Source organism: Cucurbita pepo, chromosome LG10 (genome assembly GCF_002806865.2).
Source record: "Cucurbita pepo subsp. pepo cultivar mu-cu-16 chromosome LG10, ASM280686v2, whole genome shotgun sequence".
NCBI lineage: Eukaryota > Viridiplantae > Streptophyta > Magnoliopsida > Cucurbitales > Cucurbitaceae > Cucurbita > Cucurbita pepo.
The window spans coordinates 8,831,828-8,854,030 of record NC_036647.1 but is presented as its reverse complement, the minus strand read 5'-3'; the positions used below and the strand labels follow the sequence as shown (position 1 = coordinate 8,854,030).

General features: G+C 38.4%; 3 protein-coding genes across 4 annotated transcripts in view; 1 reads left to right on the top strand and 2 right to left on the bottom strand.

Annotated features, from left to right (window-relative positions):
• Nucleotides 1-5,980, bottom strand: part of LOC111803879 (villin-2-like) — a 7,183-nt gene extending 1,203 nt beyond the window's left edge. The window contains exons 1-17 of one of the 2 annotated variants that reach the window (XM_023688482.1): nucleotides 5,682-5,980; nucleotides 4,161-4,311; nucleotides 3,888-3,987; nucleotides 3,694-3,762; nucleotides 3,283-3,519; nucleotides 3,021-3,198; nucleotides 2,794-2,926; nucleotides 2,505-2,664; nucleotides 2,267-2,417; nucleotides 2,084-2,184; nucleotides 1,835-1,993; nucleotides 1,692-1,760; nucleotides 1,554-1,622; nucleotides 1,213-1,479; nucleotides 986-1,133; nucleotides 882-892; nucleotides 531-797 (exon numbers count right to left, since the gene is read on the bottom strand). In XM_023688482.1, the coding sequence (XP_023544250.1) occupies nucleotides 531-797; nucleotides 882-892; nucleotides 986-1,133; nucleotides 1,213-1,479; nucleotides 1,554-1,622; nucleotides 1,692-1,760; nucleotides 1,835-1,993; nucleotides 2,084-2,184; nucleotides 2,267-2,417; nucleotides 2,505-2,664; nucleotides 2,794-2,926; nucleotides 3,021-3,198; nucleotides 3,283-3,519; nucleotides 3,694-3,762; nucleotides 3,888-3,987; nucleotides 4,161-4,216 (2,175 nt within the window). In that variant the 5' untranslated portion in view covers nucleotides 4,217-4,311; nucleotides 5,682-5,980. The remainder of the gene's footprint in view (nucleotides 1-530; nucleotides 798-881; nucleotides 893-985; nucleotides 1,134-1,212; nucleotides 1,480-1,553; nucleotides 1,623-1,691; nucleotides 1,761-1,834; nucleotides 1,994-2,083; nucleotides 2,185-2,266; nucleotides 2,418-2,504; nucleotides 2,665-2,793; nucleotides 2,927-3,020; nucleotides 3,199-3,282; nucleotides 3,520-3,693; nucleotides 3,763-3,887; nucleotides 3,988-4,160; nucleotides 4,312-5,681) is intronic. The other variant, XM_023688483.1, reaches the window with a different exon arrangement.
• Nucleotides 5,981-6,886: 906 nt separating this feature from the next.
• LOC111803881 (DTW domain-containing protein 2) lies at nucleotides 6,887-7,934 on the bottom strand. Its single transcript, XM_023688485.1, has one exon. The coding sequence runs from the start codon at nucleotides 7,735-7,737 to the stop codon at nucleotides 6,961-6,963; it is 777 nt and encodes a 258-aa protein (XP_023544253.1). The 5' UTR covers nucleotides 7,738-7,934; the 3' UTR covers nucleotides 6,887-6,960.
• A 1,315-nt stretch (nucleotides 7,935-9,249) lies between these two features.
• LOC111803880 (exosome complex component RRP43) lies at nucleotides 9,250-20,897 on the top strand. Its single transcript, XM_023688484.1, has 9 exons — nucleotides 9,250-9,479; nucleotides 9,902-10,079; nucleotides 10,210-10,259; nucleotides 10,337-10,406; nucleotides 10,509-10,614; nucleotides 12,156-12,222; nucleotides 12,462-12,537; nucleotides 19,461-19,759; nucleotides 20,594-20,897. Exons 2-9 carry the CDS (start codon nucleotides 9,917-9,919, stop codon nucleotides 20,675-20,677), a joined length of 915 nt encoding a protein of 304 aa, XP_023544252.1. The 5' UTR covers nucleotides 9,250-9,479; nucleotides 9,902-9,916; the 3' UTR covers nucleotides 20,678-20,897.
• The last annotated feature ends 1,306 nt before the right edge of the window (nucleotides 20,898-22,203 follow it).

Below are 22,203 nucleotides of genomic sequence, written 5' to 3'. Positions count from 1 at the left end.
GACCCTTAGTGTAAGGGCTCAAGCCCACCGCTAGCAGATTAGGGAGAGGTTTCCACACCCCTTAGTGTAAGGGCTCAAGCCCACCGCTAGCAGATTAGGGAGAGGTTTCCACACCCCTTAGTGTAAGGGCTCAAGCCCACCGCTAGCAGATTAGGGAGAGGTTTCCACACCCTCGTAAGGAATACGTCTTTCCTCTATCCAACCGATGTGAGATTTCACAATCTACCCACTTGGGGGCCCAGCGTCCTCGCTAGCACACGCTCGGTTTCTAGCTCTGAGACCATTTGTAACAGCCCAAACCCACCCTGATATTGTTTGCTTTGGCCCGATACTAGGTTGAAGTTTCCACACCCTTTAAGGAATGCTTCGTTTCCCTCTCCAACCGAGGTGGGGTCTCATAGTAACCAAGTTTTTTTTTCACGAGAGAAGCATCTATCCAAGTTTTCACCCATCGAAGAAATTTTTTTGACGAAACATTAGAAGAAACAAGAAGTATACTGAGAAACGGAAAGCAAAATGGCAGCACATACGATAGCTTTCGTATTATCCCATGAAAAATACGTCGTGAAGAACGTCGGTTCGGTTCCCTCAGTGACTTTGTAGAGTGGTACTTGTGGGGGCAAACCCTCCAGAGATGCAGCCAATTCTATGTAACTCTGCCCAATTTCAAAGGCGTTTTGCTTTTCTTTCGCGTCGACCAACTGACCGATCCATACGAACACTTCCGCATGTGTATCGAGAATCAACACATCCTCCGTCAAGAGATCATCTTGAGAGAAGTTGAAAACCTCCTGTACCTGCAGAAACTCATAAACAAGAATAACTACAAAACGCTTAAGCATCCAAACCGAAACATAAAGACAGTCCAGTCCAAAGCTCACCTGAAATCGTCCTGAAACATCGGTCAAAGGAAATCGATATCAATATAAGAACTAATTAGGTACACGGTAGAGAAGAACGTATTATCATTATAAAGAACTGTCACCTTTATTCGATGAAATCGTGTATAGATGCGGGTCTCGGACGATATCTTGAGCTGCTTTTTTGCTCGTATAATTTTGTTTTCCGCCAAGAGCCGACCAGAAAATTGAACTTTCGGTACCTTCTTTAGCGTGTTTCAAAGTAACGCCCGGCTATAACGTAAATAGGAAGGATATAGTTAGCCAATTGTACAGAAATCGAACAAACGTCTGCACAGCACGAGCTGCAAACCTTTAAAAACTCGGCAACTTTCACAGCGGATTGCTGCAGCTCGAACGGACATTGACTTCCGTGCCATATGAACAAAGAAGACGTCGTTTGCAGGACAAAAGAATGGCCCGAGTCCAATGATGTTGCCACATGATCAACTTGCTCTGCTTTATTGTTGTGGACAGAAGTTCCAGAAATCTCAATGAGAGAAATATTATCTGCACTATATGTTTCATCCGCCAAGCCCTTCTCTGCTATCCATTTCTTGTAGCCAGCACTAACACCGCCCTAAAGAGCGTATCGGTTAAAAAACCCGAACTCGTAAACCCGGATTCTAACACGAACTGTTTAAAGCTGCGTACCTTGAAGAACACCAAAGGCTGGAAAAGTGCAACGAACTGTGGCGGTTCTTTACCCTGAAAAACTCGACCCTACCGAAGTACCAATATAACATGTCAACGACGATAACATAATCCTGATCTAGAAAAGCGATTCAGTACCTGAACTGGTTTCCCCTTAAGCGCGTTCGACATCGAACTTGCTAGCCGAGCAGCTGTTGTTTGGTCGTCCTGACATTAAACAACATGTTAGGCAATGATTAGTACCGCCCAACCATTTTTTTCGGCACGTGGCTAGAGCTTACCTCGACGCTATCCTTTCCATACCAAGTGTACAAAAGATAATCTTCCTTCCTCTCACCGGAGTGGTAAGCGTAAAGAATAATATAACAGTCTCCGCTATAGAATTTACCGACGTCCTCTGAAGCCACTGGAGTTTTGGTGTCCTCATTGACGTACCATACCTACATAACGAAGCACGAGAAAGAAAAGTAATGACCAAATTCAGGTAGTTATCCTCAAAATTAACGTGAAAAAGTAAGCTCGGATTAAACCTCCATCTTTCCACCGCCCTCCAGCAACGGAGGTACGTCCTCATTTGCTTGTGTACTTTTCGACATCCCCTTAATACCAACGCCTTGCTGCTTCAATAAAGCTAGCAGAAATTTGAGTACCAGAATGAATAAGTCGAGCCCGAAGTACGTTAGGTACACTTTTAAGTCACAAATGACACGTACCTGCTACCTTTCCTCGTCCTTCCTCAGCTCCAGAAGCTGCAGATCCGGCTGGCCAGGAACCGAAATTGGATTTGAAAGAATGCGTCTCGTAACCTTGAATAAGTCGTGTTATTTGTACCGACCTCGGCCTCTTTTGATTAGTAACGAATTCCTAAGTACAGATACCGAAGAACATATACATTTAGATCCAAATTTAGTGGAATATACTATCTCGGATGCTATACTGCTACTCGAATACCTCAGCAACTTGGTTCGCCATTTTTCTTTCCTCGACTTGGGTTATCCGTCCAACCCAAACGTATACTGAAGAACCACAGTCGAGTAGATAGCATTTGTTATTTTCTAACAATGATCTGGAAAGTTCACCTTGAATGATACTCGTTTTGCCATCAGCTATGCTGCATGCGTCCGAAAACTAAATGAGTAGCGTGTCGAGTTTGTTTTTTCAGAATAATACCGATAATGAAGCGTATGATATTCTCATAAAACATGTTAGATTCGAGATTATTTTGTCTAATGTCTTGTACCTATAGAGTTTAGGAGGTGTGGCTTCTGCAACCACATCATCGTCCGTGCTAGCCTTCTTTCCGATAGGTGCAAAACCACCAAAGAGGACCCAGAACTCCCCGGAGTCCGACTCGGTATCCAACTTCCCGTCATCTAAAACAGCAAACAAAATTACACGATTAAGAAACTAAGGAGGAACTTAAAAAACGTCGACGTGTTTCTTTAGACGAGTGAGAAGTTTGCATACCCACTATTGCAACATCACACACTCCCTGGTGATACTTTTCCTTCAAATATTGAACCACTTCCAAGGCCTTGGCTCTTTCTTGGATATTGGAATTAGCACCATTGAACTGATATATTTTGTCTTCGGTGTCGAGGATGAACACGTCGTCGTGATTAAGAGAAGACCGTGCAAAAGGAACCTGCATTATCGAAATGAAATTTTGATCGCAGAGAAATAACGAACTCAAAAATATATGAGAGTTCATATGAATCGAATCCCGTGCCTGTTTCATCTTAACGACTCGTCTTCCTTTGCAGGTATATAACCGCGTTTCAAATTCTTCCTCCTCGTATTTTCTAAATCCAGATGCAACACCTCCTTCGAGCGGAATTATACACGGTTTGAAGTATGATAAAAATTTGTCGGATTCGTGGCCTTGAAGCTCTCTGTGCTGCACTGCACGTCCGCCGAGAGCTGCATCTAACTCAACAGATTTTATCGCAGCAGTCCCGGATTCATCCTACGTGAAAAGGTCGAGAAATTTAGGAATTAATCTTTTAAAACGAAAAGAAAATGCAAAGCAAGGTTTCTTGAGGATTCATATGACAGTTTTGGTCCCCTCAAAACGACATCAACAAAGATCGAATGATTTTAAACAAACAAAACTTCATCGAGACGAGACGAGAAAAAACACCTGACTTGTATCTCTTCCAATCCAGAAGTGTATATCAAACAAGAACGAGGCACTTTTGTTTTGTGTCGTCTGCAATAGGAAATGTTCGTTAAAAATACAGTCCACGAAAGAGACGATATCATAGCCAAGTGTATTCAAAAGACGTTTCAAATAGATACTAGAACGGTACTAATAGTAAATAAGTCGAAAGCAACCTGCAATATTATGTAGCTATCCCCCATATAGAACTTTCCATAATCGGACTTCGGCAACGGAACAGGCTGAAAATTCTCAATTCGCCAAATGTCGGTGCCACTAAAAGATGTCAAGTTCAACATGTAACACTAGAATCAGCATGTTCGAAATTGACATTAAAGAAGCAAGTCTAAATAAGATGCATAAACGATCAATAAAACGATCTTAAGCTGTTCGATATATAATGAACGTAAACTCGAAACAATGCTTAACGCTGATAGAACGAAGGATACACTTTCTGGCCTACTCCTTGGAAAGCGGGATCCGAAACCTTTGTTGGGCCAGACATGTTTTAGTTCCTTCCGTATAATTGGATATAGTAACAAAGATTTGGTGATAGAATCTTAAACAGCCTTATCTCTCATCCAAAGATGCCACAAAGCCCTGTAGGAGAGAAAGTACGAACTCAAAATTGCATATCGTTTAAGCATTCATAACTTCGAAAAAGATAAGAACATGTGTTTCATGGATGCGTCCGATAATTTGGCCGTGGAACATGGGAAATACTTGGCATGCACGTGAACTTACTTAACCCTGAGATGCGTAAGGCAACTACACCGGACTGCAGCCGAATTATACAAATGTTATAGAATACACACAGTCATTCAAGTTACTCGTGCCACTATTCACAAAACCAAAGGTAAGGTACGAGTGTCTATCCTAAGGTGAAAAAATATCATACCATTTTGAAAGAGATACGTTGTCCTAACAAATGGTTTAGAGTCATGCCATAAATTTAGTCATGTTCGTAAAATCTTCGGGTGTTGAGAAAAGAGGCGGTGAGACTCAATAACACAGCCATGTAGAGATCTGTGATTGACCTCTATCAGAAAGGCGATATGCTCCAAAACGAAAGGAGTTAACCTCAATATGAGCTACATGGGTCCATGACTATCTGAGACTCGATGGAAATGCAACCGAAGTCTCACATTGGCAAGACATACATAAGTGATCGAACTTCCTCCCAATGGACAATATCACTTCTAGGAAATGTGGAGAGGTCTCTTATCCACGAGTGGTTATTAGAGGCATGCCCTGATCTTAGTCACGTCTATAAAATTCCCGAGAACAATATGCCTCAATACACATTGCATACGCTCTATGAATAACAAAAAGTGCTCTAGAACATCCTCAAATGGTTAGGCCGACGTAATCACGTAGAGATCCACGGTTGAAAGAGGCAGAAAAAAAGCCATCAAGTTGCCTTAAGAGTAGTGTATTAAGTTTTCATTATTCCAACACTATAGATGTCTTTATACAACCAACTACACAAAATCATATTACATTCCATGAAAAGTAAAGATGGATGAACATTATTCGATCAATTCGCAACCGTATTGTGGCGATTTCAATCAAATAACGTTTAATCATTACAGATTAAGGAAAAGGGAACAAAGATTACAGACAGCAATGTCCCAAAGCTGAAAAGAACATCAAACACAAAAGGGAACAAAAAGATGACAGACAGCAATGTCCCAAGCTGAAAAGAACATCAAACACATATGGGAACAAAGAACAGGTATCAGATTCATTTCAAAAGGGCTCCAAAAAACACAAAGATCCCATCACATAAACACATAAGACTAAAGCTCCAATCCATTTGCAATACGAAACAATGCCAAAAGGGTAAGAAATGATCATGATCAGCACCAAAAAACAACAATGTTAATCAAGAACAATATCAAATCAGGAAGAGATTCAAAAGGGAAATGGAAATGATCGATGAAATGGGGCAAATAAATTCATCTGAATACCTGAAATTCCTGAACTAATATCAATTCCGGCGAGAATGAGGTAGAGAAGTAGGCCAAAAAGACAAGAACAGAGGAGAAAATGAGAGAATTATTACTAAATTTGGGTGAGGGTCCAAAAGAAATGGTAAGTTGAGAAGAACAGGAAGCGCAATGGGTATGAATAAATTATGAAGGGGAAGGAGGAGATTGTGGATAATGATGGTGAGAGAGTGGTAAGAGAGAAAGCCCAGAAAATTTGGGAGGGACAGTGGCTATTTAAGGCAAAGAACAGGTGACGTGGCCACCTGAAATGTTGGGTCGCTCTTGCTCCCTCATGGAACGCAATATTACTCTCTCTCAAATTAAAATATGGCCTCAAATTTTCCTTTTTATTTATTTATTTATTTATTTTTTAAATAAATGTGAAAATGGTTTTTTAAATTTTGCAAATTAAATTATAAATATTTGAACTTTAAATCGTGTATTTAATAAATTTCTAAACGTTCAATTTAATTAATTAATTATTTTAATACGGAGATTATGAGTGTATCGTAACTCAGGTAGTTACCTTATTTTATCATTAACTAACCATTTTAGTGATACGAGTGTATTTAAGTCATATAGATTAAAGATGTCAAAAGCTATATAAAGCCTTTGTTTTTGTCTGCAGACATTAATTAGCTTTGTTGAGAGTTAAGTTTTACATTTTTGCAAATGCTTATGTTTTATAAATTATAAGTTAGAGTCATTCAACTGGTACTAATCAAATCTCCGCGAGAGTTTAAAAACAAGTTTTTCTGCCCAAAAATTTTCAGGTTGATTTCTTATAATTTTTTGAGTTATGAACTAAAATCTTTGAATTTGTATTTAAAACATAGTGACGAGTCGACCATCATCGATGGTTGGAGTGGCTGTCGGGTTGGGAGGTAACGATTGTGGGCAGTGGCGCGATGACAATGGCAGCAACAAACAACAGTGGTGGCTACTTGCCGTGAGTGGATGTCACGAGGAAGTGTGAGGATATTTTGGTCATTTTCATATATCATCAATTAAACACTAAAAAACACTTTTTATTTAACATACAAAATTGAAAATTAAATCAAGCTAGACCAAAATTCTATAAATGAATAAATTAACCTGTTTTATTTTATCTATGTATTTTAAATAAATAAAAAAATTGTAGAAAAATTAATAATAAACTAATTAATATCGAAAGCGACTAATATTAAATAAAAAGAAATATAGAGACAAAAATGGAATAAAACTAAAATTAAGGGACTAAAATGATAATGTTAAAGATTCATCTAATTTCATCCTCCCTTTCGCTCTTGTTCTTCATCTTCTTCTTCGTCTTCAGCAATTTGGGCCTAGGGTTCATGGGCTTCAGGAACCCAGCCTGTAACCTAACCATTTCCCTCAAAACTCCGATCAATCTCACCTCAATCTCCGCCCCATCCGCTTCCATCACTCTCAAGCATCTCGCCACCGCCTCCATCGTGCTAACGCAACCGCCGTGCGGCTCCTTCCTCAGAATCAACTCCGAATCAAAAATGCTTCCGCCATCGACGCTCTCGTCGAAATCCAAGCAAATTCTCCTCGCGAATCTCGATAGAAACTCCTCGCTCGATCGCACCATCTCCTTCGCGTGCTTCCATGTTCCGTCGAACGCTATCAGAACCAGATTGGAATCCGGCGAGGATGAGGAGGTTAGGTCGAGTTCTGAGATGTTGATTGGCGGCGAGGAGTGAGGCGTCGGCGGGAAGAGGTAGACGGCGGTGGGAGATCGGTCGAGGAGATCGGAGAGGCCGGGCTTGAGGCGGCGATTGACGATGGTGGTTGCGTTTAAGAGGCATTTGGTGAGGATTGGGGTGGTGGAGAGCTTGTGTTGCGCCTCGTGAGGATGTTGAAGGATAATGATTTGTGTTTTGGTTGCGATTGGTGGTGATGGAAGGAATTTGCATAGGCAGACTGGTTGGGGACGGGTGCAATTAGGGCAAATTGACCGCCGTGCGGGCGGTGAGGACGCGGCGGAGGAATATCCGGCGGCGGAGTTGTGGTGGTGGTTTGTTGGCTCCATGGCCTATGATATACTTGAGGAAACGATGTCGTTCGTGCCTTTGCTTTCACGAGTTTAAAGGACCCTTCAAGATTAATAGATTTTTCGAACGTTACATTTAAAGATTTAAAGACAAATAATGGATAAAATATTTGTTATGAATTGACATCTTGAACACACGTGAATTTGTTCATATAATCTCAAGAAAAAAAGTTTAAAAGGTTTAGTTGGGTTTAAAAGGATTTTGAGTTTGAGTTGGATTCGTTTGTTGAACTTGATCTGGTTTGAGTTGGGTTCGGGTTCAAAATTCAAATTATTGAGTTAACCCGAAAACTTTAAAAAAGAAAAAGAAAAAAAGAAAAGGCCCGAGCCCTTAGCGCGTTTGCACTCTGTAGACTGATTCTCTCTGTTCTTTGACCTTAAGTCCGAGACTTTGTCTTCCAATCTCATGTTTATCTTCGATCTCGAAGGTAACTAGATAAGTGAAATGAAGTCTCGCTCTCACACTTACAGTCTCACATCACAGCATTTATTTCGTCGTTTGTTGTTCAACTTCTCAGTTCTCATCTTACTCTTGTCTCGTTTACGTGTGTCGTCGGACGTTGACGTTACTTACCTATTTTTTTCTCCGTTGGATTCTCTTCTCAATTCTCATTTCTCTGCTCGACCTCGTCTTTATATTCCTCGTTGGACGTCATCACTGACTGTCTCTCCGCTCTGTTCCACGTTCCACTCTCGTCAGATTTTTCTGCTCTGTGTTTGTCATTAGACTTCTTTGTTCAACGCTCCATTATTTTACCGCCAAACCCAACACGAAAATTCCGGTTTGGGTTGTGAAAAATTTTGGGTTGGGTTGGGTTACTAATCCAACCACTCGAACTTTTGAGTTGGTCCAAAAAAATCCCTCAACCCAACTCAGCCTAAACCATGTACACGCGTAGTAATGAACAAAAAATGCAGGGATAATTATAATAAATTGTTCACGGGAATGAGGGTGATAACTGATAGATGACGACAATGATGAGATATGTTACCTAAACATATCTACTCGTGTTATTCTAATGCAACTTAGGATATGTGCAATTGTTCATAGCCTGTGTTGCGAGTGATAAATATAGACCGTCTCTTAAGAGATTAGTATAGAACAAAGACCGTGCTTAAATTAGGTAAATGGATGGTAGTTAATAAGTATACTTCATTTCATTTTACAGTTAAGCGATAAACGACTGTCCCTAATTCTTTTACTAAACTACCAATGATATAATTTTTTGGACCAACAAAAATAATCATACCTCAATTTATTTTCACGGGGTCGGGGACAAGAGTTTCCGACAAAGAGCTCGCACCAATCACGTTCCACTCGAGATTTTTTTTCTATCATATGTATTTAAAAAAAAAAAAAATATATATATATATATAATTCTTACCATATAATTTATATTAAAAAAATAAAATAAAATATCATAATAAATCATTTTAATCAATTTTACGTTTGTTAATTTCCCTTTATACCCTTGTCTTTACCTCCTCAATCCTCCTCTCCTCCGTCATAGCAACGGGCAGTCTTTTCATTCTTCATTTTTTTTGAACCGTCATACCTTTCTTGCACTCATCCCTCCGATTACCAGCTACTGCACCCCAACCCGCACGCCGCTGTCTCAGCCGCCTGATAAGCTCGCCGCTGCTACCTCCGTCTCACGCTCTCTCGTCTCTTTGCGCAATCAGCGCTACTTATAGGCTTCAGCCCCTAACCCGCGCCACTGGTGAGATCTCTGTCAGCCTCTCTGTCTAAGGATTTGAGTTTTTGTTTGTTTTTTTTTTCTATTTTGTTTCTTTGATTGATTCTGTTCGTCCACGAAGGATAAGTTCTAAAGAAGCATTTAATTTTGTTGATTTCTTCTTCAACAAATGTTCAATCTATCCGGAGGAAAACATAAAATCAAAATGCGTCAGGAGTTTGCTTGAATGGTTCTGAGTTTTGTTGAATATAGAAAGGAAATTATCTATGCTAATGAACTGGTGTAGGGAGGCTTAAATTTATTGCTCGAATATAGAAGAAACGGTCTCCAATGGCGGTAGAATTCTAATTTTAAAAATCTTTCCAAATCCTCGACCGATTTGGAATGGAGTTTTTTTTTAAAGCTAGATTTCTAATCAAAACTGGTTTCCAATTTCTGAGAAACAGATAAGAGTACAAACAATGGGACTGCCAAATGCTGCTTCTGGGGACTTGTCGTCGGAAATGGAGGTTGATGCTTTTAGACGACTCTTTCCCATTCAGTTTTTTGAGCGTCATCTCGCTGAATCAATACGTCCTGATGGAAGAGCACTGGGAAAAGCTAGGGATACAACCATTGCTCTTGGTTAGTTGTAAGCTTGGATTTTCAGAAAATTGCCATTTCTTACCATTTCCAGCTTTTGTTTATAATCTTGAGTTTGCTTGATTGATTTTGACTCTCAAAACTGAATTTGGGTATCGTCTATTCATTTAAGGACCAGTATCATCTGCGAACGGATCAGCCCTGGCTAAGGTTGGTTCTACGGTAAGTGCCTTCACATTTAACCTTTTCATATGTGCTGGGATTTTGTGACGGTTTATTCTTAAGTTTATATAGTGCAGACAATGTTGGCTGCTATTAAAATGGAGGTAATGACGCCTTCCATAGAGTCACCGGATGAGGGTTGCATAGGTTGGTCATTGTCAACAGCTAGATATTTTTGCTCCTTGTTTATCATAATCCTTATGATAACATGCTATACATCTTTGTGATATTGGGTCTATCTTTTTCCAGCTGTTGATTTCCACATGCCTCCCATATGCTCTCCAATTGTTAGGCCCGGGAGACCAGCTGAAGCAGCACCTGTGATTTCAAAGCAGTTATCTGACACTATTTCAAGGTACTATTTCACATTTCTTGCAGTTCTACTTCGATCTATTGCAATTTGCAGATGATATTTTTCTATTAAGTGTGGATGGAAATCAAGCTTTAAAAAGTATTTTGAATGCTATTGAAATGTTTGAGATGCCTTTGCTCACTTTAAATATGAAGGGTCTCAATAATCTTAGTTAAACACAGCAGCAGGATTTATACAAGGAATCGTGGCAAGTCTTGAGGCAGTTTCAAACATGATCTACACTACAAGATTCAGGCTAGTGGGAAAATTATAACAGAAGAACTAACCCCACTAACTCAGAAAATAATAAATTCAATGAACAAATATAAAGCACAAGGCTGGACGATGAATGCTGTCTTTGCAGTTAATTGAACGACACTGAAGTCTGATCTGATGAAGCTAGTGTAACGGTACCATTTGGGCTGAGATTCTAACATTCTCCTGTGGAGTGGGCGCATGGAGCAAACTTGGAAATGCCTCTTTGGGGAATCTGACTTTTAAGGACTCCTGGAAATGAATCATAGATAAATTCAGGTGCAATAATTCAAAATGGAAGAATTTACTTCTCTCTTGGTGTGGAATATTATCTCTTGTTCAATCGGTACCCTCTATTATTCCCCAATATCATGTTTTTCTTTTCAGAATGCCTTCCAAGATTGCTGATATTCTATAAAAGATCATCAGAGACTTTTTAGACAGCAGTGACAGGGTAAAGGAAAACATTTGGTAAATTGGAAAATAACTTGCCTCCCTTTTGCCCCTGGTGACTCGTGGATTTGAAACTAGAGAAGTAGAAATATTTACCTCATGACTAAGTGCCTTTGTAGATTTCCTAAAGAGAGGGAGGCTCTTTGGACAGTATAAAATTGTGATGAGAGACTATGACCCCTTCATAATTGGGGTTGGAGAGAAAGTGATTAAGAAAGAAGCCCATGGGTTAGCATGTATAAACTATAAAAACATCTCTCATGCTGTTTACTAAATAAACAAGGCTCTTTTGGGGAGCAAAATGACACACTTCGGAGCTCTGCTGGACCCCTCTCGCCTTTATTCCTGCTAACAGCAAAGGCAAGACTCTTTTGCAAGGCTAGAATGGTGAACAAAACTATTGGTTACTCCACATTAAAGAGATGTTCAGAGACACTGAAGTAGAAGATCGGATCTCCCTTATGGATGTTTTGGTTCGTGTGGTTCTTAGGGAGGGGATGATATTTTGCAATGTTCTCTTGATGGGTCATTAAGCTACTTCACTTTTCATTTTTTTTTGGGAAAAAAAATTAATTTCAACCCTAAACTCTAAAAATTGTTCATGTATAATTTTCACGTGTAAACTACTTTAGGTTCATGATAAGTTCTCTCTCTTCATTTTAAATTTTCTTAAAGGACTTACCTATTGCAAACTATTCTGCTTGCGATATTGTGTTTCTCATTATTTTAGAAGTGATAGAAATCTGGCAAGAGGAATGCAATACACTTTTTTGATTTCTGCAATTTCCTTTAAATCTTTCTAACTAATCAAGAAACTGATGATGTGAATTCTTTAGTTCTGGGATGATTGATCTGAGGGAACTATCTCTTGTTAAAGGAAAAGCTGCTTGGATGGCGTACTTGGTATGTATTTTAAAGTCATGCACTGTCAATGTATTTTTATGCTAGAAGCATCTTAGTATTTGAAGTGAGGTGCCTTTACTGATGTACCTGTATACTTTGCTTCTGAAATTTGTTCACTTGCATCATCCTTACTCTTATTGGACATTTTTTCTCTATAGCCTGATTTTTGGTCAGAATGCAGCTTTATTATTGTGGTTAATTATTTTAAATGAAATAGCAACTTGATATGCATTCCACAGGATATTTACTGTTTGGATGCCGATGGATCTCTATTTGATGCTGCACTTCTTTCTGCAGCTGCTGCATTTTCTCACTGTGAGGTTTCAGGCTCTCAACTTGTTCATAACTTGATATATTTCTGCATAATTTTGTAGGTGTTATGGTTATGGCAGTAATGCTGGTTATAATGGGACATTTGTCCTCCACTAACATTAAGGATAGTTTTTCAGATCATAGATTGATACTTTCTGCTTTTAATCCTTTACATTTCAGATTTTTTCCCTCTTTAGATTTCGTTTGTTGTTATTAAAATCTATAGGGGGCATTAAGTAATCATGTCCTGAAGTAAACTACCATATTATCAAGAGGAGGTCGGTTTGATGCTTGTAATTTGGTGTTTTCTTGTATTTCATTGTATTATATGTCTCTTTTCCTTAGGCCTTTGCAAGTTGTCTCTTTTCCTTATGCCTTCACAAGTGAGTTTGGATTCGGAACGAATGATGATAATTTTTTTTTTTTTTTTTTTTTTTTTTTTTTTTTTTTTTTTTTTTTTTTTTTTTTTTTTTTTTTTTTNGAGGGTGGTACAATCAACCAATTGGTTAGATGGAACTTAGTGTCACTAAATCTCAAGATGATGGAGGTCTAGGAATTGGAGCTTTAAAATGAAGAAATACGGCACTCATTCTCAAGTGGGGTTGGAGATTTATAAATGAACCTCAATCCTTTTGGAGAAAGGTGATTGTTAGTATACATGGGTATAACTCCTTTGGTTGGCATACGGCTGGAAGAAATTGGATGAGTTTTGAGAACCCTTGGATTAGTATTCCTAAAGTTTGGAAGCAGGTGGATTCTCTGTGAAATCTTTGTCTAAGCATTTAGGAGCTTTTTCACCTTTACAAAAGGAGATTTTTGTGGCTTTATGGAAATCCAATGTACCAAGAGAATAAACATCCTTATATGGATTGTCTTACTTGGCAATCTTAATACTTTTAGTGCTTCATCAAAATAAGTTTTCCTTAATCATCTCTCATGCTTCTGTGTTTGCCCGTTATGTTGCCTTAGCCATGTGTTTTTGTTTTTATTTTTATTGTAGTTACTCTCAGTTTTGTTAACAAATGTTTGATACATGTGTCGGACACAGACATGCTAGCCAAACTAAAGTGTTCATGCTTTTATAAGGATTCCCCTTACTTTGATATCACATTAAACAAAATAAGGTTATATGGAGTATCCCCACCGATTTGAGATGGTGGTGATCTCCTTTACTATGATCTACCAACCACACATTCACACAAAATACAAGATAACCCCTTAAGTGCAGAGACAAAATAATTATATACTAACAACTGTGCTAACGCTACTAAGAGATTGGTGATGATTTTCCCTTTTTGCCCCTCTTACTATATATATTTTTTACTATTGCGGATCTCACATTACCGCTTGGGGTGGGAGGCCACCTTGTCTTAACCTGACATAGAGGTAGCATGTGGCTTGAGTATTTAAAGAAATACTCAGTAAGCGACCCCACTATTGGGGGTTAAATGCAAGAAGATGCAAATGCAATGACGGGACCTATCATATCAGTCTCTTTTCCTACGGTACTATCCTAATGGGCAGCTTGGATGTGTACCATATACTCTACACACAACCCATACGTGCGAGTATGGGCTCACCAGACAGTTTGCACACCGCTGGGCCCCTTTTCTTGTCGGGCAAGCCTTTTCTGGTAGCTCCTTATGCCGGCCACCCATTAGAATTAGTAATCGTCACGACAACATTATGTAAAACACAATGATACTTCACCTGCCTAGTGGTGTACGTGTCCGTACCCTCGTGATGGAATAGGAGTATCCCCCAATGCATGAGCACATGAGGTCCCAATATTTTTCCGTTTTCAACATTATTAAATATAACTCCGCTATCATTTCTCATTCATATCATATCATATCATTTTTCATATCATACATAATTCTAACGAGGTTATATTTCATGTCATTTATTGTGATTTCATGTCATTCATATCATGCTGTATACACACAATTTAGGAGACATGACATAACGTTTCATGCTTTTAACATAACATTTCATCATATACATATCATACCATTGCTTTTAACATACACTTTGCCTAACTGAGCTAGTGTGCCCATTGCTTGGATCTCTCCTTGCAGAAACACCTTAGATAAGTTTCCGAACTCTTGTTGACGATCTCAGTTTGCTCATTAGTCCGTGGGTGGTAGGCTTTGTTGCATTATAGCTGGGGGACTTGAAGCGTGAAGGATTCAACTAAAAGTTGCTGATGAACACCTTGTCTCTGTCAGACACTATGGATCGAGGAAAACCAAGGAGCTTGACTATCGATTTGTGAAGAGAGAGATAATTGTCTTCGTTGTACAAGGATGGTTCAACATCAAGAAATAGGCATGTGTAGGCAATCCACCAGAATTAGAATTGTTTCATTCTTGTTAGATCAGGGAAGACCTTCAATGAAATCCATGGTGATTTCCTTTTAGATTTTATCAGGAATGGGTAGTTGTAGTAAGAGTCCCGTTGGTGACATGGCCATTGTCTTGTTCCATTGGCAAATTCCACATTTCTCCATGTATTTCTTTACATCCTTCTTCATTCCTTGTTAGTTTGCTTGTAAGTTCACAAGAATCCTGAGTGCCTCCCCCTAATCGAGCCATGATATGTATGAAGCATCGCTGGTATGAGGCTCGGTTTGGTATACAACCATTTTTTCCTTATTGAGAAGAGTATTTAGGTGAATTGAAAACTTATGGTGGATGACAGGATCATTCTCAATGTCTGAACAGATACAACAAAGATGTTCATCCTCACTGATCTCTTTCTCGACAATTTCAAGATCTAGTATGGTTGGAGTTGTTAAGTTTGCTAAATGAACTGTGGGTGGCAATACATGAAAGAGAATCTGCTACTTTATTCTTGAGGTTTGGCTTGCATTGGATCTCAAAGTCATAGCCTAGCAGTTTCAAGAACCACTTTAGATACTTCGGCTGAATTATCTTCTATTCTGTCAAGTATTTCAATGAATGCTGGTCTATCTTCACAATAAAATGGTGTTCCAAACTGTCATAACCAGGGTCATCAGCTCTCGCTCATATTTCGATTTGGCTTGTGCTTGTGCCAATGAAGTATGACTAAAATAGGCAATCAAATGGTGAACAACCCTTAGACTTGTCCCTTAGGCATCCATTTCCACCATGAAATGATTACATAATCAGGGAGAGCCATCATAGGCAGTGTGACCACAGCTTGCTCTAGAGATTTGAAGGCCTGAAAGGCTTTATCACTTCATCCAAAGGCAATGTTTCTTGACATATGGTGTAATGGGCAATGTAACCATATTTGGGTATGAATGTCAATAGTAACTGGTTAGCCCTAGGAAACCTCTCAGTTCTCGAACATTCACTGGTTGAGACCCTTTAATTTTCTAACATTTTTAGAGCCAACTTGTACACCTTTCACAATGACCAAATGTCCTAAATAATTGGTTCGATCCCGTGCAAACGTACACTTCTTCAAGTTGGCCAACAAGGACCTGTCACACATAGTATTCAAAATTACCGTCAAGTGTGTCACATGGGTCTCCAAGTTAGTGTTGTAAATCATAATGTTGTAAAAAAAGCACAAGAACAAATCTTCTTAGGAAAGGGTTAAATGCTCGGATCATACGGCTAGGATGTGGCTGGAGCATTTTGTTAGGCCAAATGGCATCACTAAGAACTCATGGTAGCCTTCATGTGTCCTAAATGCGGTTTTAAGAATGCCTGATTTGTCAATCGAAATATGATGATACCCTGACCTCAAATCAAGTTTCGAATATACGCTGGACCTGCGTAGTTCATCAAACAACTCTTCAATGACTTGGATTGGGAACTTGTCTAGAAGTGTAGTTTCCCTCTATGTTGTAATCTATCAAAACCTTCCACCTTCTTTGTTACTACAAGACTAGGCTTGAATAGGGGCTAGTACTTGGCTTAATGATTCTAGTCGTAAGCATCTCGTTATCTCATCTTTCTAGATCACTTGGTAGTGATATGGGTGCACATTGATCAGCTCGTAGCTTTCCTTCAATTGAATATGGTGATCTAGACCGCGCCTCAGGGGAATTTGGGATGTTGATTGGAAAACATCGGTGTAGCCCGTCTAGAGCTTGTCCACCTCACTGGGAAGATTTGAAGGGGGGATTGTGTTTAGGAAATGAAAATCTTCAACTTGTTCTATTATCTTCTTAGAGCTCCACAAGGAAGGGGTCACGCTGTTTCCATGACCGTTTGAGACTCTCCATCAAAACTTCTTTTTGGGTAAGAGAAGGGTCTTCCTCGATCAGGATCCTTGAATCCCCAATTCTGATGGCTAATGCCAGGCCCTTGTTGTCAACCTTAGGCAATCCTAGTGTTTGGAGCCATTGCATTCCTTATAATATCAGATTGATCCCTATAGTTCCAGAGGTATACAGTCTTCTTTAATCATTAGACTTGCAATAGAAACCACGAGTCCTGTGCATACTCCCTTACCTCTCATTGCTGTTCTTACCCCCTTAATAACCCCATAATTGGTCATTTCAAAGACGAGCATTTTGATCTTGATGAGGGATGAGATTGTGTGTAGTATCGCAATCAACAAAGACAATTACCTTTGCATTCTCGGTTCACCCCACTATCTTGATGGTGCCTGGATTGGATAATCTCCTCAATAGCATTGAATACAACTCTACTACTTTGATCATGGTTTATTCTAGCTTGTCGTTCCTAGAATCGATTTCCATTTCTTAAGCTTCTGTATCATCATGCACAACTAATAGCTCGAGTTATTTGCTCTTGCATTTATGGCCTATGGAGCATTTCTCATCACATCTATAACAAATGGCCTTTTCACATTATGATTGCATCTTTAGCGTCTATCAATTGTTAGCAATGTATGTCTTTTCGTGAGCTGCGCTGAAGGTCGGATGGGGTTGGGCTCTATTGTTTTAGGTGGGATTTTGGCTGGGGTATCAAATGAATTAATACCTGCACCCGTGTAAGTCCTTCTCTAATTTGTATTCTCTTGGAGTGGTTTCCCTTTTTTTCTTGGGTTCAGGTTCTGAGACTAATCGATGGCCAATGCTGCAATGGCGCATCGAGTCTCCTTTGTGGCTTGCCTTTGTTCTTTGGTGGTGTTTAAAGTACTAGTCGATATTCTTGTGTTTCTTTTGTAACCTTCTGTTCCACTAGCTGATTGAACATTCGTGCAATGATGTCATTTTCTTAATTGTCTAATCTATCTCCGGTAGCCTCTGTGTCTCTTCTCTCACCTTGTTTCTAGTTCTCTTAGACTCCTCCAAATGTTCCTCAAGGTGTTCTCGAGCCATCTTTCCTAGATTACACGCAAAATACAAGAAACCCCAAAAGCTTGGAAGCTCGTATATGTTATTTTCCAAAAGCTAGGCAACGTATTACTTTTCTGCTGCTAATTCATTTTTGTTGGCTGGAATTTCCTTTTGATAGTCTTGCTGATCGTCTTTCTGCTTTGTTGGTTGGTTCTTCAATTTGGTGGCTTTTCTTTGGAGGTTTTTTTTTGGCATTGTTGGTTGGCTTTTTGGTGCCTTGTGTCACAATCGTACTCTTGTGGCAGCGGGACAACGATTGTACAACACTTGTTCTAACCCGGCGAACAAGTCAGTCATACGAAAGTCGGACTTTGTGGACAACCTTAGTGTATGATTAAGTCTCGGGTCACGTTTGAAAGAAATACTTTAGAAAGTGTGAGTGAAGAAATGCGTTGAAAACAATTTGAAAGAAATCAATGTTATAAGCTAAAAGCAAATAAGTAACAACGACGACTTTGATAGCATATAACCCGGGTAGGAAAAATTGACTAGTCACATCCCCTATAGTACATTTTGGGGCATTTTAGCACGGTCTATACATGATTTTGGAGACCGGTCATGCACTTCCGTATTGATACAACAAAAAATAGTAAATGTCTATCTAACATGAAAGCAAGTGAAAGAGGTTTGGAATTGGCATGCGACCATGGACAACACGTCTTGGACAAGTATGACTGGGACATCTGACACGCGGCCACAAGCAACACGCCTTGAACGAGCATGATCGTGACATCTTGCTCCTGTCCTCTCTGTGTAGCTCCTATTTCCTCTTTGATGTTTGCGGCTGTGGCTTTCCTTGTGTTTCTTCCTTCATTTTTCATTGTCTTTGTTTGGATGGTCCCGTTTTTCTCTCTCTCTCTCTTCTTCTTTTTTTTGTTAATGGCGTTTTTTTCTTTTCACTCCCAAAGGGAGTTTCTACCCTTGAGGATTTTATTTCTTTTCTTCAGCAGTGCAAACTTGTTTCTTGTTAGGAGAAAAAGAAAAGGAATAATATTAGTTGATGCCTATAGTTAGTATAAAATATCAAGTCAACAAACTGCCACGGTAAAGTACAGTAAGGAAGGTACATTTAGGGCTCCAGTGCCCAATATGTGTAGGACATGACACTTTACCTTAACTATAGTATCCATGCTTCATAGCTTCTGGTTAATCTTTAATATTTGTTGATTTTTACTCCTCTATAGGGCTCCAGGGTTTAGAGTGTGTCTCGCACCCAACAGGCTAGGGTGTTAAGGCATGAACTAGTCCCAGTCCTTTGTTTCTCACTTCTTTTGGAAAATTCATGACTGCCATGATTTATGCTGGAAATATTTGATGGGCATAAGCATAATCCGAATTAAGTAGCCTCATTGGAGTCTTTTATGTAACTCCTTTGGTTTTGTATAAAACTATTTATCCTCCCTTCAGCAACTGGTGTTATCTTTTGTTTATCCTATGTTTATGAAGCATGCCGGTGATTAATGGTTATTTTATCATTTGAAAGTCCTTATCATTGCTCTTAGAAAGCTGAACAATGTTAATATTCTTGTTTGTTGAGTTGGTAGTTTGAAGTACTTTAAAACGATTGGTACCCATTTTCTCTGTTGAGCCATATTTTAAACTTCTTCCTGGTTTAAATTCTTAGTGCAAATCCCTGTTGTGGCTCTAAATGATGATGGAAAAGTAGTATTCGTCTCTGAGGAAGAAGGTGGAGAAAACTTTGAGAAGGAAGCTGTCAATAAAGAGAAAAGGAAACTGAAATTGAACTCCCTTCCTTTCTCATTAACATGCCTACTCCACAAGAACTACATCTTGGCTGACCCTACTGCGGAGGAGGAGTCTGTCATGGAAACTATTGTAACCGTGGTCTTGGATTCATCTGGTCAACTAGTGTCCTTCTACAAACCGGGTGGATCTGTGCTTGCCTATACATCAGCTGTTCAGGTTGGTCTCTCCTTTCTCTGGCATGTTTATTAGTTGAATCCAATTCGTTAGAGAATGGATTAGTTCCCTGGATTTCTTCCACATTTTTTGTGTGTAAAGTTTGGTCAAGCTAGTTGGATTTTCAATATGATGTTGGATTATAATAATAGTAGTGTTTGATTTTTTTGAAAACATAATTGAAAATTCTAAAAATGTTTTAAGAACACCTCATCACAGTAGAGGAAACAAGCTTTTAATTTACTCAATAAATAATGAATTGACTTGATGATTTGTATTATGATTACTATCATCATTACCATCTTTACTTTGCAAGAAACACTAACTTTGATGTGTGAAAAAGTTATAATATCATCCAAGCCCAAAAGCTTCTCTGGTTTGCTTATCTTGCCTTGGGATGCATATTCTTTATATGATATTTTGGAAGTGATTTTGTAAGGGTTAAAATAAACTCGAAAAATAATTAATTGACTTGATGGTTATATTAATATTAATTATCGTCATCATTGTTTGTAGTATCATCCAATTCCAAAAGTTTCTCTTGGTTTAGGACGCACCTTTATGTAAACTGATATTTTTACTCTAGAGTAAGAACATCTTTGAGAGTGATTTCTGATTTTGAAACGGTTAAACTCATTTTCATCCAGTTCAAAATCACTCTTAAGAAAATTGTGTTTAAAAGTGTAAAATTAAACATTAAATGAATTTTGAATGATTAAAGTCATGTTTGAGAGTGATTTTGAACTTGATGAAAATGATTTTAACTATTTCAAAATACTTTAATTGGTATATCATGATTTACGTGCTCTAATCCGTACGGGGATGGCGTGCTTGCAGGATTGTGTTGCATTGACGAGACAAAGATCAAAAGAACTACAGATGATTTTGGATGAAGCAATTTCTGGTATGGAAATTGACTAAGTTTTAGGGAGGCCTTCTATGTTTTTTTTTCCTGGTTTAATGAATGAAAAGCTGAATGGTTTGTAGGCTTCCAATTATATACTTAGTTTGGTTGTCTTCAGAATTTTGGTGATGATATTTGTTTTCCCTGGAGATCGTTTTTTACTAGAATTTGGTCTCAGGAATCAATTTTGGTCTCAGGATTTCTACATGCAAATACCTCCTTGAACTTCGCTTTTTATTCGCTTTTTATTTGCATCAACTTGATAACGATGGAACCTGACTGATAAGCAAATAGGATTTTACATGTCAAAAATGGTCTATTTTTTTTTTTTTGTTCTATTGCATGTATGTGGCTTTTCCAAGATAGGGTTTCTTCTCATCTATCATGACCGGTAAGAGGGGAGGCCCTTGCGGAGCTCAAGTTTCTTCCTGTGAGTACGAGATGGCTGAGTCAGAAAGTCTTAGTGAGACACATAGTTTAATATATGTGGATGGTTGACCGCCGCCCTGAAAAAGGTATACCCCATTTATTGGTGGGCGAACGATGGGAATCTGATTGTCGGTCTGCTTTAGAAAGTAAAAATTAGGTCTTGTTTGAAAGAGGTAGGATTCTCGAGAAATTTTTTGATTTCTTTCTTCTCCTAGTAAAAATTAATACATAAATATTCAATATATCTTACCAAAAACAAGTTCAAAAAGTGAATATAGCAAAAGGAGTATATCTTGAAGAATCTTTGTATCATTCTATTCTCGGGAGATTTTATAAGCTATGCATTCACTTTTTCATATGAATTTTCTTTCTTTTAAAGTCGATTATATAATTCTTTTAAAATAGGGTTGTTATACATTCATGTAACCTTTATTCCAAAATTAAAATATTCATAGACATTAATTTGTCCATAAATTAGAAGGTTCAATATCTATGTAAAGTATCATCAATTATTTTTTATTTTTGTTATATGGTATAAATATTAATGAAATATAAAAAGTATTCATGAGAAATAATCACCCAACACTAAGATTTATCACCTATTTAAGAAGTGTAAGATACTTGTTTATACTGATTCTTGATTTCTACAATGTTTTGAAATATAACTTTTCTCAACACCAAAAAAATATTAGAAAAAGTCGAAAAGAACGTTACAAAATACATTTTTGACGAAAACTTTCATTGGTATCCACGTCCCGTAAAACGATTGTCTCTCAATGTCGTATGCCTAAATTGAAATTGGTCAAATCTACTGATGTCGTGTTGGGGCATCACTATATGTGCAATAAAGTAGGAGCGTTACTACGAGCATACCGTGATTGTTTCAAGCAAAAAACTTTATCATTCATTTTAACTTTAAAATTTTGATGAACTTCAATATTCATAAATAATGGAAATGGGGTGAAAACATGGTTAAAAAATAAGGTTTAAACACCTCCTTACATAAATTCTATATGGTCTTGTTAGCACGTGTCATCAACCATGCATTAGCCTATTTATCTTTACCTGAAAAGGTATAAGACTCAACAGGTGACTCCACTATTGGGGTTGAAAA